Source organism: Natrix helvetica (genome assembly GCF_964273705.1).
Source record: "Natrix helvetica genome assembly, chromosome: 1".
In the NCBI taxonomy this organism is placed as follows: Eukaryota; Metazoa; Chordata; class Lepidosauria; order Squamata; family Natricidae; genus Natrix; species Natrix helvetica.
The window spans coordinates 247,996,000-248,014,251 of record NC_138548.1 but is presented as its reverse complement, the minus strand read 5'-3'; the positions used below and the strand labels follow the sequence as shown (position 1 = coordinate 248,014,251).

General features: G+C 39.2%; 2 protein-coding genes across 4 annotated transcripts in view; one reads left to right on the top strand and one right to left on the bottom strand.

Moving 5' to 3' along the window:
* The window catches only part of UNK (unk zinc finger), a 59,096-nt gene extending 49,112 nt beyond the window's left edge, over positions 1 to 9,984 (bottom strand). For all 3 annotated transcript variants that reach the window (XM_081954209.1, XM_081954211.1, XM_081954212.1), the window contains exon 1: positions 9,766 to 9,984. In XM_081954209.1, coding sequence (XP_081810335.1) covers positions 9,766 to 9,863 — 98 coding nt within the window. In that variant the 5' untranslated portion in view covers positions 9,864 to 9,984. The remainder of the gene's footprint in view (positions 1 to 9,765) is intronic.
* Positions 9,985 to 15,440: 5,456 nt separating this feature from the next.
* H3-3B (H3.3 histone B) lies at positions 15,441 to 17,565 on the top strand. Its single transcript, XM_081954296.1, has 4 exons — positions 15,441 to 15,625; positions 16,131 to 16,274; positions 16,597 to 16,750; positions 16,862 to 17,565. Exons 2-4 carry the CDS (start codon positions 16,147 to 16,149, stop codon positions 16,988 to 16,990), a joined length of 411 nt encoding a protein of 136 aa, XP_081810422.1. The 5' UTR covers positions 15,441 to 15,625; positions 16,131 to 16,146; the 3' UTR covers positions 16,991 to 17,565.
* Positions 17,566 to 18,252: the final 687 nt, after the last annotated feature.

Below are 18,252 nucleotides of genomic sequence, written 5' to 3'. Positions count from 1 at the left end.
TTTCACTGGTGCTGGCAAATGCAAATTGAAAGGGTTTAATTTGTTTAACCTCTGGGAAGGGATCAATAAACTTTTGGAGATCCTGCAGTTGTAGTAAAAAAAAAACCTGTAGAAAGTTATACCAAATGCTCTTTGCAATTTTAGCCCCCTCTTATCTGTGTGCATCTGCTACATTTTAGTAGACAGTCACGCTATTTTTAGTTGCTCCTTTAAGAGGCATTGGGCCGCTTGCCTCTTATGCAGAAATCCAAGATGTTTGGGAACTGTGCATTTATGAGTGGTAGAGGGCAGCAATGAGGTGGTAGCTGAAAGTTGTCTTAAATACATCTCAAAAAATGCATTGTTGTAAGCAAATTCTGCAAGGGATAGAATTTTAGTTGTTTTGTTGATAGGAAGTATAGCATCTTATATTGCTGCAACAATTGGGTAACTTTCTCAGTTTCTCCATGTAACACTGGATGATGCATATATGACAAATGGATGTTAATATTTAATGTGGAAACGGTCCTTCCAAAATTTGGACGTAAACTGGCTTCTTCTGTTCAAAATGATGTGATTGGACCCATGGTTCAAAAGAAGCTAAACTATTTCCTGGGCAGATTGAAAGGAATGAAATATGTCAGTTCAAATCATTGGTCAATACTTGCACTGGGATGTTAGTAATAAAATCTAGTAGTGATCCATTGTCCCAGGATCATGACAGACTCTTTAAAAGTTGCAGCATGCCAGATGGCTTTTTAGGAACTGGCGTTGCTCTACAGCAGGCATGGCAAGAAGAAACACAACCCTTAACATCTGCCATTACCCTTAGACGCAAGGAGCCCCTAAAGACTTGATGGAGTTCAAACACCCCTTTCCCATTGTCCTCTTCTGTTGTTGTGGCAGTGTTGTAGTATTTGCTCTCTTAGAGGAAGGAGAGTGTACAAATAACCATTGTGTAACAGCTGCCCTTCCTCTACAGTAAAAGGTGAAAAATTGTCTTGTTGGAATTGATGGAAGTTGTCCATCCAAGCCCTTCGACATGCTCCTGCCCTCCGCTCCCTCCTCCTCCGCCCGCTACCACCAAGGAGGAGAGCTTTATTATTCACTCTGTGCGGTCCGCACGGAGACCTTAATGCGCAGGCGCTGCCGCCGCCATTACCACCCCGGGTTACCCAAAGCATGCTGGGGCTTGTATAGATCACAGGTATCAAACTCGATTGCATCACATGATGTATCACGACATATCGTTTTTTTGCCTTTGCGGAGCTGGGGTGGGCATGGCCTGCGCGTGATGCATCCGGGCCACGGGCCACCAGTTTAACACTCCTGATATAGATCCTGTTGCTGCGATACCTGAATCTGTCATAAGAGATCAAAAGTCTCTGTTCCCAAACTTTCAAGGAGGTATGACTTACAATTGACTCAGAAGTTACTTGGCTACAGCATGGTTTTTTGGTGGGGAAACTTTGCCCAACTCATTTGTCAAGAGGTGATGGAATTAGCCATTTTGCAAAACCTCTAAATTCTTATGAATTTAGTCTATGAATATGTATTGGGTCGAGAGCTCCTTCCAGAAAGTGCCTCCATTGCTGGAAAGCAGTTTTCATTGCAGGCAACTCCTAATTGAAAAAGCCATGGTTCATTTCTGCTGAGTGAAGCGTCCCAGAGAAAAGGCACCCAGCAGTAGATCTGACCCCCCCACACATACTTTTCTCTCTTTTTGAAATATATGCGCTCTTACTACGGCATTTGAAGTGAGAGTCTGAATTATGAATGGGTGGATAGGATCTGGGTGCCTTAGGAGCAGCTGTGAAGCAAAAAGTTATTTTAACACTCGAAATGCCTTCTGTTCTTGAAGAATTTCCAAGCCCCTTTTAAAATGTTAAGACAGTGGTTTTATATAGTCAGCAAACTTAGGAATGAACTTCCGGTAGGAGTTAGCAAAGCCAGAAAACACTGCACATCTAATCTATGTGTAAATATATGTTGTATCTTGGCAAGATCCATTTTTGTGCTTTCAGTTGAGATCCTATACCCCAAGTAGTCTAATTGAGACAGGTCAAATGCACACCAACTTTGCAAAAAGCTTGCTTTCACTGAGGCTTTGTAGGACTTGCAACTCCTTCAAGGAGGGATTTTCAGAATAAACCAATCCTTACTATTTCTTCCCTGTCTCAACTGTTCAAGCTTGCCATCTATTATTGCACATTATTGAACCAAGTCTTCCAAATTATTTGAGGTCATCTATCAGTTCATCTCTCAGGTCTTCAGCAAGCCCATCTCTCAGAGAGAGATCTTTCCATCCCACATGTTATTGCATCCCACATCTCTGGCAAGTAATTTAAAATCTAAAATGTATCAACTCATTCTTCTCTATCATTCTTTCTTAATTCACTTTGAGTCCTCACACTAGATCTTCAATGTATCTTTTAAACTTTTGATGAAGTTTTGGTTTTTCAGCAGTACATTGTTGTCCTTCAATGATCAGTATGGCTCATTTAGCTGCTTCTTATGTTAGCAAACTTAGTCAAAAGTTATCTTGGTCCAATCTGTGGGAAATTCTGCTGGTCTGTCAACCATAAACAGTTCACACTGAGTAAATTTGGTTCCAGCTGTTATGTTAGCTGCATTATGGCATTCTGTAAATTGGTAATTTGTATATCCACTTGCTGCTGATGTTGTAACAACACTCAGCTAAACAATGTGATTGACAGATAGTGGAGTACCTTACGATTGGAGGCCATTACTAAAAACCAAAAAAGGAGGGAGGGATCTTCTGTCTCTAAAAATAGAGGAGATCTACAAGATTGATGTTAAACCTTCAAGGTAGCCTAGATATGAAACCAAAACCATAACTATGAACACTATCTTTACTACAGGTAGTTCTTGATTTATGACCATAATTAAGCTTATGGACTTATGATCTTTTATGATATTGCAATGGTAATCAGTGTGAAAAATGTCATAAGTCACTTTTTTCAATGCTGTTGTATCTTCAAACAGTCGCAACAGTTTTGCAAATAATCTTTTTTTATTCACTCCTACTTCCCCAAATATTTCTAGCAAAAAAGCAGAATTTACACCACTGTAGTTCTTTCTCCCACAAGCCAGTTCTTTAAATGAGAGGTTCTGTAGGTCTAGCACAAAGATCTATTTCAATTCACAATAAGTATGTTAGTCAAAATTGCACTAAACAAATACTATCTTAGTCTCAAGATATAATATGTAAACAGTGTTGACTTAATATAAAACATGAACCATTACATAATAATTCCAATAGTTTACAGTAATTAGATTCTAAGTCTGAGACCTACAGCCTAAAATGTAATTAATTAAGAGAAATAAAAGGATCTTGTAGGAAAACATTTATTGGACAGTAATCTTGAAATAAGTAATTTGAATATAATTATTTTACTCCAGTGACAGCAAAATCATGTATTTGAAGCAATAGCGGGTTTTACAATGTATAATGGGAAAATTAAACTTATGTGCAACAATGGGACTAAATGTATAAAACTGTCACCATCATCACTTTCAGATTATAATGTAAATATTAGATTTACTTTGGCCAGCTATGCTCATTATTTCCTAGATAAAGGGCAATATATTAAGATCTGAAAGGAAGCAATGTTGAATTAATAATTCATACCTAAAGATCATTAATTTGGGACCCTCATGTTTTGCCAGTAGACATTTTATTCATGGGGCTTTGGGGTCACTGGAAATAGGAGCCCAGCAAAGTTCCAATACTCATAGCAGTTTCAATTTATCTTAATTTGAATTCAAACTTTCCCAGACTAAGGATGTAGCCCATCTCTCTTTCCATCCCCTCTGTTTGGAAATTCCTATAGTATCTGGGATTATCCAGCAACATAGGAACCTCAGATTTCAGAAATTGTTGTTGGATGTGTGTGTGTGTGTGTCTTTAAGTCCAAATTCAGCAGTAAGCAACATACATCAAGGTAAAAACCTGCTTCTTCCGGTTTAAGATGACAATTAAACTTAAGACAGTTGGTGAAACAATAGAACTGGTATATTGAGGATTACCACTGTTTCCTATACTGAGCTATCCAAAATTCTGATACGCTTTATTCTGCCAGGCAGTAGTTCCAGCCTTCATTTCAAGTTACTTTCCTCAAGATATTATAGTGTAACAATACTTGGTACTGTACTGAACCAAGTCAGACATGGGTCATTCCTAGTGGTAAAGAGAGATGGCATTTTTTGTTACATTTCTCCTATCTCCATGCACCAAAGTCTTTTCTGGTTAGAGTTTCTTCCACTGGTGGAATGAGCTCTTCTTTTCAAGTAGGACTCAAGCCATTAGCAGAAATGTAGCTAAAGTGGTAGTGATATCTTTAAATGTTTTAGTTGTTAAATCTGTGTGCTGATAAGACACTTTAGTTATAAAGTAAAATTTTCATTTGACTATAAATCTTTAGCACAGTAATAATTTTGTAAAAAGAAACAAAAGCAAATATTGTTACTACATTAAACAAATTATGTTAGTTAATTGGTTAAATAGCTTCCTTATGATCAACATAAACTACCACAATAAGCATGTCCACTTTCAAATTCTCCAGAATTCAGTGCAGTTAATTGTATTCTACTACGGTAAAGACAATTATTTTGTCTGGGTTTGTTTTTAGAACAAAAGTTGGGGAACTGTACATTGCGCAGAATAATAAATAACTAAATATACAACCTGCCTAGGAGATGGACAGAAAGATTTTTGTCAAATGTATCATTTTGCCTGATGGAATGTTCTGAAAAGCATAAACTCTGAACACTCTTGCACAACATTTTGGTTCACCGTTCATCCCACTATAACTGTTTTCTAACTATAGAGTTCAAATACATTAGGAAAATGTCACCATTTCTATCATACTACCATTTATAGTTTTTCCCATCAAAAGTTTTTCCAGCTCTTACACAAACTTTTTTTACGTTTAGTACTAACACCTGTTTTGTGGATTACAAATGGGTGAGTCAAAGGCCAACTGATGCACAGATTCCATTTAGCATATTCATATGTTTATGCCAATTTCACTAATATTCAGAATGCACCATGATTGTTGGAACATCAGAAACCTGCATGTACTCTTCGGGTTTAAATGTTGTGAGCTATTTAAAGTACAGTTCGCTATGGAATAGCTGTTTCTGATTCTCTACAAACTAGTATATCACAATTAATAAGAATAAGCAATCCACAACCATTCCTTAGCCAATAAACTATAGTTTAATGAATCGTGAAGTGTAAATTAGACCACATGACATTGTAGCAGAATTCAATTTCCTAAGACACTTAAGATTTACGTAAAGAGAGAAAAAAGCTGTTTCAACACTTGCAGATGTGAAGGCGCACTTGAAAATAGGCAGCTAAATTCCAAGAAAACTCAGGATCAAAAATGGAACTATGACCCTATTTATAAGCGACTAGGAAATAAGTGCATTACTCTGTTTTTCTCCACAATTAGGGACAGCACAACTATTTCTTCAATAACAAAAAAGATAAATTATGTCAAATAAAATCACTTAAATATTGCAAGTTTTTTCCCCAAAAACCTAACACTCATAATATCCTAGCATCACTTTCAGATGAGAGAAAAGGAGCTTTCTTTATAGTCACCAAAAGACCTTTACATACAAGTAAGTTCTATATTAAACAGGAACACAGTAGTCTAGTGCAGGCAAAACTAGGAACCCATGGCATGCACTATTGGCTTCCTTCTTGATTAGAAGTGTGCTTTGAACCTGGTTTCCAATTATTTTATTTATGTATTTAATATGCTTTGCAGAGTAACATAAGCAATATATTACAAATAAGACATGAATTGCCAAAACTCAAAGAAAAAAAGCCAACTACACATAAAAAGTCAGAATCTTGACTTATGCTCTATAATTTTAAATTTATCAATTAAAAACTGATAACTCAGAAGTATATTTCATACAAGAGACACAACTGTCTATTAAACAGTTTCAGCATTAGCCCACCCTTCATGACTGCTTTCTCACCATTCTCACTATTTCAATAGAGTATCTAATTATTTAAAAAGGCGTTCTTTTTTTCTAGTCTAGTTAAAATCAGCCTAAGGAGAATAATGGCTATGGGCGGAATTCTGCTTACATTATCCTTACATATATTTTTAAATATATGATACAAACAAAACAGTTCTACATATTTTCTTATTTTGAAATCTAAAATCCTTTCAATTTTCACTTCTGAAAGCCTTAACAAAATATGCATCTGACTGACAGTTAAATGCAAATGATACTGAATCTGTAGAAGTAGATCAGTGTATTTGCACTCAACTTTAAACATTATCTTAATCAAAATACTGCATTAGGTATGTAGATATCAGGCTAGCTAGTATCTTGCATTTGGTTTGAGGAAGACAAGCTTTAAAGTTTTTCTTTATAAAGATATTTTTCCCTCAATATTATGTGTCTTGCATATTCACAACTGAAAGTTTATACTTAAAAATATAAAGAATAACAAAAATTGCAAATCAATAATAGTCTTGAGTAGTGGCACATGATAGCCAGTTTGGTGATGTGATTAAGGCACCAGGCTATAAACCTGAAAATTCTGAATCCTAGACCATAAAAACAACTGGGTTACCTTGGACTAGCCACTCTCTCATCCCTAGGAAGCAGGCAATGCAAAATGATTTCCAAAAAAAAACCTTTCCAAAAAAACCCTGAAGGGACTAGGTCAGATAGGCATCAGGAATCAGTACACAGGTACAGACACAAATTTGGTACATGAAGTGAATTTCCTATTTAAGATTGGCATTATACACTCTTGTAATGCTGTGTGTAATAATTCATAAATATCTCAACAAGAAACAGACTGTCAAAAAAATTCTCCCACACACGTGGGCATTTTTTATGCCTATAATAATATGCCTCAGCAACATTTGGACAGAAGAAGCAGAAGGGACAAGTTGCAGCAACACTACACTGGTATGGTTTGGAAGGTACAGAAGACATCCTCTGTTTGCAAAAGCATAAGCAAAATATAAACTGTTACACATTAGTGAAAGCAAATACATCAAAAATAGAATCTGTTGCATTTGAAAGCATGATCCAAACATGTACCATATATAAATATCTGAAAAAGATACCTAAAACCAACTATCAGCTATACACTTTCCATATATGTGATCATTTGATTATGCATTAGTCTCCCACCCTCCTCCTCTTAATCCTGAAGTTCCTTATATACTTCCAACATCTGCTATAGATTTTCTCCCAAATTTCTAGAACTATTCTTGAAGACACTTGGATGAATGAGAACCCATTATGGTACAGATGTTATTCCACTAGAATAGGTCTGACAAACTCATGGACCGAATGTATCATGCGCTGGCCACACCCATGCCCAGTTTAGCAAAGGGGGCGGGAGGTCACGATACATCACGTGATGCTGCCATGACGACATGAGTTTGACACCCCTGCACTAGAAGATGTACAAAATTAAATTTAGTGCTATATCTTCTTACACTATCACACAATTTGTCAAAGCTAATTTTAACAAGAACTTCATGTTTAAATTGTTCATTTTCAAAGTAAATTAAATAGAATTCAGCATAAACAAATTAAAAACAATAAAATAAATAAATTATTCATCACTCCTAGATTGTTACCAGCTCACATGGCTATTCTCTTTTGTTTTGTTAAATATATTTACTTCACATTTTGTGAAATAAACTGAGTGAAATCCAATCAGATTTTTTTCATTGATATTTTAATCAGTGAAAGCAGGGAGAGGGTGAGCTTCTATAGCTCCTCATATACACCACGTGTCACCTCTGTGTGATTTCCCCCAATATCCAATGCATTTTGAGAATACAAAGGAAGATATGGAAGGTAATGGAAACCAGGAAAAAACCAGCTAATATTATACTGACTTTTATTATAAATGCAAGTTTCATACTGTCTGATAAGCACATGCATGAATCTCTATCAACAATTCAAAATTGTGATGATGTACAGCAGGTATATGAGGCTAATCTACAGACTTCCTGTTTTGCAATTAAGGTCAATCTCTTCACCCATTCATACAGGTTGGAACTAAGCAATTATTGTATCATCCTATTACACACCCAGTATTGCACATATTTAAAAGTTTTCTATTATGCTTTTAATAGGTTTCAAACATTAGCAGCACAACTGACCAATCATCTGAATAACCCTGAAGAATTAGGCTAAGACCCATTTTAGTCTACCATGCTGCTTCTCACAGCCTCCAACCAGATGCCTTCAGGATGCTCACAATCATGACATAGAGTCCTTCATATTCCCTTTCCATCACTGTTTCATTGTAACTGTTATTTGGTGGCATGGTTCCCTCATGGAGGCAACGCTCTAATGTTCCACCATGAATTTATTTACTCCTTTCCAAGCCATCCAAATCTGTGCCCATCACATCTTATAGTAATGAATTCCTCAGACTAATGTGGAACAGGTTATGTATGACCAATTCCCTGCAAAACAAGTTTTGCCAGATATAATAAAATAGATGTAGGAATAGGTGTTGCTAGTACAGTAACGATACAAAGTAACAACATCAGAAATTAACTGTCACCAAAATGTATTTACAAGGTCCCAAAGTAACACAGTATTTACCAACAAATCTAAAATACCTGTACCTGCTACAGCAACTGCTCTCTGATATACGCAATTATTAGGAATTCTGAACAGAAGAGGGCAACCTATAAATATAAGAGACAACTTATTCTAATACTTAACTCTTTATGTTGATGCTATTAAAACATTTTCTATGAAATCAATAGAATGCAACAGTATTTGTTTATGCTTTGTTATTTTGGGAAGACCATTTATTTTAACAAGCTGAATTATTCCTCACGATATGCTTACGGGACTCAAAATTCCTTGTTAAGGAACTACTGTTCCAGAAGATTCAAAGACAAAAAAAGAAAGAAAGATTGAGTTCCCTTTATGCTTTTAAGTTTTATTTTGCAGGCTTGGCCAGAAACACTCCCCCCCCCCCAAACTCCCGCTCTAATGACGGCCATCAGCAAGAAAAAATGGCGAGGAAAGTCACAGTACTTTTGTATACAGTGTTTCACTTAGGATGCTCTCGATTCCACGAGACAGACCATGAGTCACAGAAAAGCCAGTTTATGAAGATTGGGGGACAAGAAGACACCACAATTTTTTCCCCACCAGGACCTTCGGATCACGAATTTTCCGAGTATCCGAGGAGAATTTCATTTCACAGAACGACTTGTTCAACCCATCGGCCAGAAAAAGGGTCCCCTAAACCCTAATTGGGTTTAGCCAATTAGACAAAAAAGAAGGGGTCGGCGAAAAGAGGGGGGTCTCTCAAAGGGGGCAGGAGCGAGACGGACAGCCCCCCACCCCCAACCCAAAAACCAACGGAGGAGCAGAGGACCCGTAGGGCGAAGGCGACGCAACGCATCATGGGCACTGCGCGCCTCTTGCCTGTGGGGTGTGTTTGTGTTTATGGGGCGATTAGGTGCGCGCGCGCCCGCCCGCACCAAAAGCGCTGGGAGGGGGGGTGTCCGCTCCTTCCCGGCCCCCTCCCATAGCCGAAATTCCTCCGGCCCAGGCCGACCACAACCGGTTTCAGCCGGTTCCGGGCGGGCCGTTTGTTTCCGTGCGCGCGTGCCGCACGCTGCCCGCTGACGTCAGGCGTGTGTGGCGCGCGGGCGGGCGCCGGGCGGAGGGGTGCGGCGGCGGCGGCGGCGGGAGCAGCAGCACTAAGAAGCGGCTGCGGCTGTTTTCGCTACGTACGTGTAGTGCTGCGGCTTCTCGGGCTGCGCTTGGAGCGCGCTGGCGGGCGCCACCGGCCCGGTCGCAGGAGGCCCGGTCCCTACCGGGCCCTTCGACATGCTCCTGCCCTCTGCTCCCTCCTCCGCCGCCCGCTACCACCGAGGAGGAGAGCTTTATTATTCACTCTGCGCGGTCCGCACGGAGACCGTAATGCGCAGGCGCTGCCGCCGCCATTACCGCCCCGGGTTACCCAAAGCATGCTGGGGCTTGTAGTCCCGGTGATGGCGGAAAATCCCCCTTTTCTTCTACTGGGTTTCCGGCCCTTGAAACTACAAGTACAGAGGGCCTCTGCGCTTGCTGTCCCGGACATTGTAAGGACGCAGGGAGTTGTAGGAGTTGTAGTTAGAAGTAATCCGTCCGTGGATTGGCTTCGAGAAAATGTAAGCAGGGTTGCTGTTTCGCCAGCTGTGTGTCGTTTAATTACGCTCCCCCTCCAATTATTTTTATTTCTCGATGTTATTATTAATTTGGAAGTAAATATCGGAAGATGCTGTAAGATTTGCTAGTGAGTGTGAATTAGTGCAATATAGGTGGTTATACTAAACGATGATGGATGGGCTGTCATGCTAAAATACTTGCAAATTCGTTAGGGATTATTAAGGAGAAGTCCAGTTTATTAAAAACAAAAATAACAGGCTAGGTATGATCTTTTCTTCAATAACACATTGATATTCCAAAACAGAGAGACAACACCCTTAAAATTATCTCACAAATCTACAAATTTTATTATGTTGTTACAATAAAAACAGTGGGATTGTTGATTCTAAAGCAAAAGTTTAATTCCATAAATTTCAGTTTATTAAAATTGATATATCTAGTACTGGATTCTGATGTATCAAGTATTTTGCCATAAGAAAAGTAGTGCCACAAGACTTCCCTATAATAATGTAAGTTAGTCGTACCTTGACAAATTACAATACTTCATCTTTGTTATAGCATGTCATGACAGTATTTGATTACTCATATGGTTAATCACATGTGGTTCTAAAGAGCAAACAATGATTTGATGGCACTTAATCATATGATTACGCTTATATAAAAAAAACTTTGCAATTCTTACTTTGTCCCTATAGTTAAGGTGGCATGAGTCAAAACGTCCATCCTTTTCCAATAAGCATGCAATACCATGTTATTTGTATACTGCCAAGGTCCAGACATACTCCTTAAAAGTAAGTCGTGGCATATGTATCATGTTTAAATTATGCATCTGTATTTGAGATCTTTTGACTGTGATGTTTTGTTTCATGGACATTAATTAATGTATTTTCCCTTAAATAAAGATTGGTTTGTGTGGGTGTGGGTGGGTATTTATTTACTGAATTTCTACTGTATATATATGTGTGTGTGTGTGTTGCATTTGTGCTGATAAATAAATAAAGGGAGACTAGTACAGATGTATTTCAAGCTATTTAGCTCTCCCCAGTTAGCTATACCCTGGGATTTGAACTTGGGCTATTTTACATGTTAGGCAGTTATATTAAACACTAGGCCACAAGCTCTCCTCCCTTATCAACTGAGCCAGGGGAATGATTAGATGTTTTGTCAAAGCACCTGGTATGGTCCCTCCCATATTTGGGCATACCAGGCGCTTTGACAAAACATCATATATATGTATGTATGTATGTAAGATTGAGATTGTCTTGGCGACGTTTCGGCGGCGAGGTCTCACTCGCCATCTTCAGGCTAGTGTTTTCGGCTTAAAGTGTGGTTGGAGGTGCCGTCTTTCTATAAATCTTGGTGGGGTGTGTGTGGAGTGCTGGCTTTGTTTCAGTAAGTGGGTTGATTGGCTGTGTGGTTGTATCATGATTGGTGCTGGCTGTGTGTCCATTGTTGTTTTGTGTTGTAACAGCCTGGGTGGTGGGTGGGGCTTGTTGACTAGGGCTGGTTTCCAGATGTTTGGTAGGTGGGAGGTATTGTCATGTTTATTCATGTTGTGGGGGTGTTTCTCTATTTCGATAGCTTCCATAATTGTTCTCTTGTTGAAGTGTTCAGTTTTGGAGATTAATTTGGTTCCTTCAAAATTAATTTCATGTCCTGTAACTTTGAGGTGCTGGAAAAGGGAGGAAGTATTTTCTTTTTTTCTTACTGTGTTCTTGTGTTCTGCAATGAGTGCATTTATTCTCCTGTTCGTTTGTCCTATGTATGTTGCAGGGCATATTTTGCATGGTATTTCGTAGATTTCTTGATTTTCTAGCTGGATTTTGTCTTTGGGGTTTACCCAAAGCATGCTGGGGCTTGTTTTTTGGCTATTTTTTGGTTAGTGTTGAAGGCTGTCTTGATATTGTGTTTGTGGAGAATTTTGCTGATGTAATATATATATACCTTAAATCTATCTATCTATCTATCTATCTATCTATCTATCTATCTATCTATCTATCATCTATCTATCTATCTATCGTCTATCATATATATATATATATGTTGTGTCACAACCCCTGGTATGCCCAAATATGAGAGGGAGCACACTGTTTCCCTTTGTCTGTCTTCGGCTCACTCCAGGAGACCATCCAGGCAGAAAACCATATTTTTAATGTTGCCTTTGTTATATATATATATGTTAGGCGTGTGTGTGTGTGTGTAAGCCTAGAAGCCTAGGCAATATGAAAAATGAAATACTGGGTTGTTTTGGGGCTATTTTCTTGGATCAAGGAAACATTGTATATTACTCAATTTCTACTGTATACAGATAAATTGTAGACTTACTGTGATTTATAATATTGTAATTTATTTATTTATAATATTGTAATTAATTTAATTATAATATTGTAATTAATTTAATTAAATAATATTGTAACTAAATTGTAGACTTACTGTGATTTATAATATTGTATTGTAAATACACAGTAAGAAAACAATGATCATTCATAAATCCAAGTGAAAAAAAAGTCAGTAGGAAGCATTGTCTTACAGTATCTAAATAGATAAAACTACATTGGGTGCTATCAACATAGGTAATAAGTACCAAAGACCCCTCAGTTCCATTTTTATTGCTTTACAGAACAAAGATAATGTTTTGTCAGTCTGCAACTAATAAATGTTATCCTTGAACCTCCAGTTATCTCAGTTTCCATGGTGGGGATCAATAATTTTTGCTGTTGAAATGAGCAAGTTAGTTGCAATGGTTCTGCCTAGAGTTCTGAATGTACATAGGAGCCAAACTGTAGATTTACAGGCCTGTCAAACTGGCGGCCCATGGCCAGATGCGTCACTCACAGGCCACACCCACCCTGGCTCCGCAAAGGGAAAAAATGTCACGATACATCATGTGACATGATCTAGTTTGACACCCGTGCTGTTGTTGTTAGTTGTGAAGTTGTGTCCGACTCAACGTGACCCCATGGACAACGTTCTTCCAGACCTTCCTGTCCTCTACCCTCCTATGGAGTCCATTTAAGCTCACACTGACTGCTTTGGTGACTCCATCCAGCCACTTTATTCTCTGTCGTTCCCCTTCTTCTTTTGCTCTCAATCTTTCCCAGCATTAGGCTCTTCTCCAGTGAGTCCTTCCTTCTCATTAGGTGGCCAGAGTATTTGAGTTTCATCTTCAGGGTCTGGCCTTCTAAAGAGCAGTCAGGGTTCATCTCTAGGACTGACCGATTTGATCGCCTTGCAGTCCAAGGGACTCGCAGGAGTCTTGTCCAGCACAATAGTTTAAAGGCCTCAATTCTTTGGCGCTCAGCTTTTCTTACCATCCAACTTTCACAGCCATACATTGCAACTGGGAAAACCATAGCAGAAGTAGAAGGTTTCAAAAGTCAAATGAATAGTATTTGGAAATCTATTGACAACCAATGCATTACAGCATTTACAACATTGATGTAATATGTTTGAAGCAGTTCTTGATTGCCAGTACATAGCTAGCTGCATTTTGCAGCAATGAGGACCCAGATTATTGGGGGCAATATTCTGACTCTGTAAACTGCTTAGAGAGGGCTATAAAACACTGTAAAGTGGTATATAAGTCTATTGCTATTACTAATTTCAGTTTTCAAAGATAGTCCCAGACAGAGTATATTGCAGTATCTATCCTCTGATGATGAGAGCATGAGTTACCACTTCCAGGTCCTTTCATCACAGATATGAACACAATTGGCACATCAGTCATACATGTTTATCAGGGCAAAAGGAAAAATTAAAATGGCCCTATAAATAAAGAATACATAATTCTTAAGAGCATCTGGAGGGTTATAAGTTGCCTGTGCTGGTTCTATAATAAAGTATGTTGCTTAAAATGAATTGTTTTTAATTGTATTTATCTACACTTAAAAATGTAATTATGGTTGATATTGCTTTATACCATAGCTAGTACTTTTGAATACTGGCAATATATTGGCAGTATATTTATATTCTGTGTGTGAATGGAAATAAGATTGTTAATTATATCCATTTTTTTCCAATTTCAAATCTGATTGTAAAATAGTACGTATTGGTTTTTTTTTTAAATGTGGTTGATTATGCATTACATTAAGTATGTTTTGTTGAGAGCGTAGCAATAATGCTAAAGCAAATACAGATTTTGAATTCATTGACAAGCATACTAGTAGTTTATTTTCTGCTTTATTAACCCAATTTAAAAATAACATAATTATTGATTTGTACCCAGATCCTCCTGTAAGTGGCTAGAAATTAGCCATATGATCCAGCATTGTTACACGATTACATTTTTAAAAATATTGTTTTGTTGTAATTTTGTTGTGTTTTATTAGACAGTTGTATTTATGCATGACAGGTCCAAAATCATCCAAAATCATGGCTAAGGTGGAGCTAGAATTCACTTGGTCTCCAGGTTTCTAGCTGGTGCCTTACCCACTAGACTAGACCAGACTTGCCAAATTTAACTTGGTATGCATTTTATATCTAAAATACACGATCAACATTGTACTTTACATGCAACAGCCAACTGTCATTCTAGAGTCTAGCTAGATTCTTTGTAAACAGACTGATCTCAGTTTTTTGTCATTTTGTATTCTATAAATATGCAGTGTGCCCATTATACATGGTTATTTGATCATGATCTGTTAGTTTTGCTAATAAAATATCATACAAACCAATTCTATATTTCATGTTATTTATTTGATTTAAAAATTAATTAAGAATCCTTGGTATATGTTAGTTGTTATGTTAAAAGTATTAAGCAAATGAAATGAAAAGTTGTGGTTTATGTGCTGCTTATAACTGAACTTTACAAATGTTCCTTATTTATAGGTAACATAAAGAAACTTTGAGAAATAAAATTTGATATGACGGCAAAAGAACGTCAGGTACACTCAACTACGTCCTCCTACCTCTGCTACCATTTCACATTCCCTTCGTGTTTGCCAGGCTGTGTTTTCTCTAATTTGCCCTCCCCATTGAGTCCAGGACACTCAGAACGGGCTGCTTTTCTTTCCCATTGACTTTCCATTGTAGAGCTTTGCAACAAAAAGTAGGATCCAAACCATGTTTTCGATTGTCCAATCAGAACCACCAGCTTCACTGCGATTCTAATTGGTTTGCTCCGGCCCACGGTAGCCAATCGGCGTGCAACTTTAACAACCAATCGGCTTTCGAGCTTCCATCCAATCGCATGCAGGATGCGGGGAAACTGTCTTTGTATCAGCTAACGTCATGGCGCCGGCGAAAGCAGATGCCAATAGCTCCGCGCGTTGCGTGTCTATATTGTGGCGTCATGACGTTTTAGGTTCCCTCCCTCTATAAAGACAGCATCCCAGCAGAGGGAGGGGACAGTTAAGGTTTGTACTAAGGCTGCGTAGTACGTGTTATTCGTCTATTCACAGCGGAAGTGTGGTTTTTTTAAAAAAAGGATTTATTCGCGAAAGAGGTGAGTTTCGGCTGGGAGCGAGCGTTGGGGGGGGGGAAGGGAATAGTGAAAGGTGGGGAAGAAAGGGGGTCTCGGTCCTTTGGGGAGCAGATTTTGTGACAAACGGGTGGAGGGAAGAGGTGGAAGGCCGCTTTGTTCTGGGTGGGCTGCTTAAGGGAAGACCGGAGACTTCATGCCGGCGGTAGTAATGGGAGCAGAGAAGGGAAGGAACAAAATCGGGCCTCCTCTCCGGCATCGCGCGTGGGCAAGCAAGCCGGAGAGAGAGCAGCTCCTGGCGGTGCGCCGCGTTGGCCCTGTGCCCGAATGGAGGAGGAGGACGACTCCCCCCCCCCCGACATCTGCCGCTGCCGTTCCCCTCCCGCCAAAGCGTTTCCGTCTCGGGGAAGAGGAGCCACGAGTAGATGGCGGCTGGAAGTGCCGGAAAGCCCACCTAGGCCTTCGGATCGACCTTGGGGAATTTGGAGAAAGCTGCCCCCGTCCATCGGATTTTATTTTCTCTTTTTAGAAGAGAGTGAAGAAAAATGGCCCGTACCAAGCAGACTGCCCGTAAATCCACTGGTGGCAAAGCTCCACGTAAACAGCTGGCTACTAAAGCTGCTAGGAAAAGCGCTCCCTCTACTGGCGGCGTCAAGAAACCTCATCGCTACAGGTAATAAGACAAAACCGTCTGGAATGTGTTTTTTAGGACAACCGCCAAGCTGATCTGTGGAAATAAAAGGATTAAGGAGGGAGTGGTGTGTGTTGTAACGAAGTTAGCTTCTGTCGCTGTGATTTTAGTGTTAGCCTTGCTTTAACTATAAGTGTCTCACAGCTGTTGTCAGCGACCAGTCAACCATGCCAAGGTTCTGTGGTGTATTTTTAAGTCTTTGAAACTATTTTGAAAGACATTTAGAAATTGTCATGTGCGGTGAACAGACTGCCTTACTCTCTCTCTCTCTCTCTCCTCTCCCCCCCCCCCCCCCAATCTTCAGACCTGGTACTGTGGCACTGCGTGAGATTCGCCGTTACCAAAAGTCAACAGAACTTTTGATTCGTAAGCTTCCATTTCAGAGGCTCGTAAGGGAGATTGCTCAAGATTTCAAGACAGACTTAAGGTTCCAGAGTGCAGCCATTGGTGCACTGCAGGTATGAACCTATTCAGGTACTACAGTACTATTATTTTATGTGGGGAAAGGAATAATGTGTCATTATAGGTTAATGTCTAACCAATAGCTTGTTTTTTAATCTTTCACACAGGAGGCTAGTGAAGCCTATTTGGTGGGTCTGTTTGAAGACACAAATCTCTGTGCCATCCATGCCAAGAGAGTTACCATTATGCCCAAAGACATCCAGTTGGCTCGTAGGATACGGGGCGAGAGGGCTTAAAAGGAAGCAGTTTTTATGGTGTTTTGTAGTAAATTCTGTAAAATACTTTGGTTTCAATTTGTGACTTTTTTTTGTATGAAATTGTTTATAATATGTTACATTTGTACTTAAGTCATTCCATCTTTCACTCAGGATGAATGCTAACAGTGACTGTTCACATAAAACTCAGTGATATGAGCCCTGTTGCTCAGTAGTGACAAGTTGCTAATATGCAGAAGGGATGGGTGATCTTTCTTGCTTTTCATGCATGTTTCTGTATGTTAATGACTTGTTGGGTAGCTAAAATTGTAAGGTACTAGAATTGATATAAATGTGTACAGGGTCCTTTTGCAATAAAACTGGTTATAACTTGATTCAAGTGTTTAACAATTGGGACTGTTAAGTCTGACCATACATCACTGTGACAGAATGTGGACTTTCTGAAGGGGTAAAGTACAAGTCTTAACCACAGTGTAACTTACAGTTTCCTTAAAAAAAACGTAAATCTGGCAGCTATAGAATACACTATGTGCATTTATAATAGCTATTTTATATATTGTAGTGTCAACATTTTTAAATTAAATGTTTTACATTCACATGAGTCCTGTCATTGTTGTGGGAAAAGTAGCATTTCTACTTGGGTTTATGCTTAAATCAAGTTGAAGCATGTTTATGCTTTGTATTTATCCCCAATTGAAGTATTAGCTTGCAGCAATTATGTAACAACTCAGTGAATAATCTTTCTGATTTTGACTTATGTTTGCAGAATAATTTATAAACTGGGAAATGCTACTCAGTTTCTTAGTGTACAAAATTATTTCATTCTTGTTTCTAGACTAATTAGGTGACTCATTTAAATGAAACTAGGCAAGAGCAGTCCAGCTTTCTGTGCTGCGTCTTAAAAAAAAAAGCTGTTCCAGGTATTGCAACCCTTTGTTTGAGAATATAAATTTACAGATTGTTCTAGGACAGTGATGGCGAACCTTTTTTGGCTCGCGTGCCACAAGTGGGGGGAGCGCAGGGGGGTCGAATGGAGGCGTGCCGCACCCATAATGCAACGCGCGACCCCCCAGTGCGCATGCGCGCACAACGCACGACCCCCCCATTTTTACATGCTTTTTTCGCCCTCCCCAGGCTCCAGGGGCTTTATAGGAGCCTGGGGAGGGTGAAAAGAGCCTCCCCCGACCCCCCACAGGCCCTCCGGAGGCTTCAGAGACCGTCCAGAGGCTTCCCTGAAGCCTTCGGAGCGCTTAAAACCACCCTCCGAGCAAACCGGAAGTCAA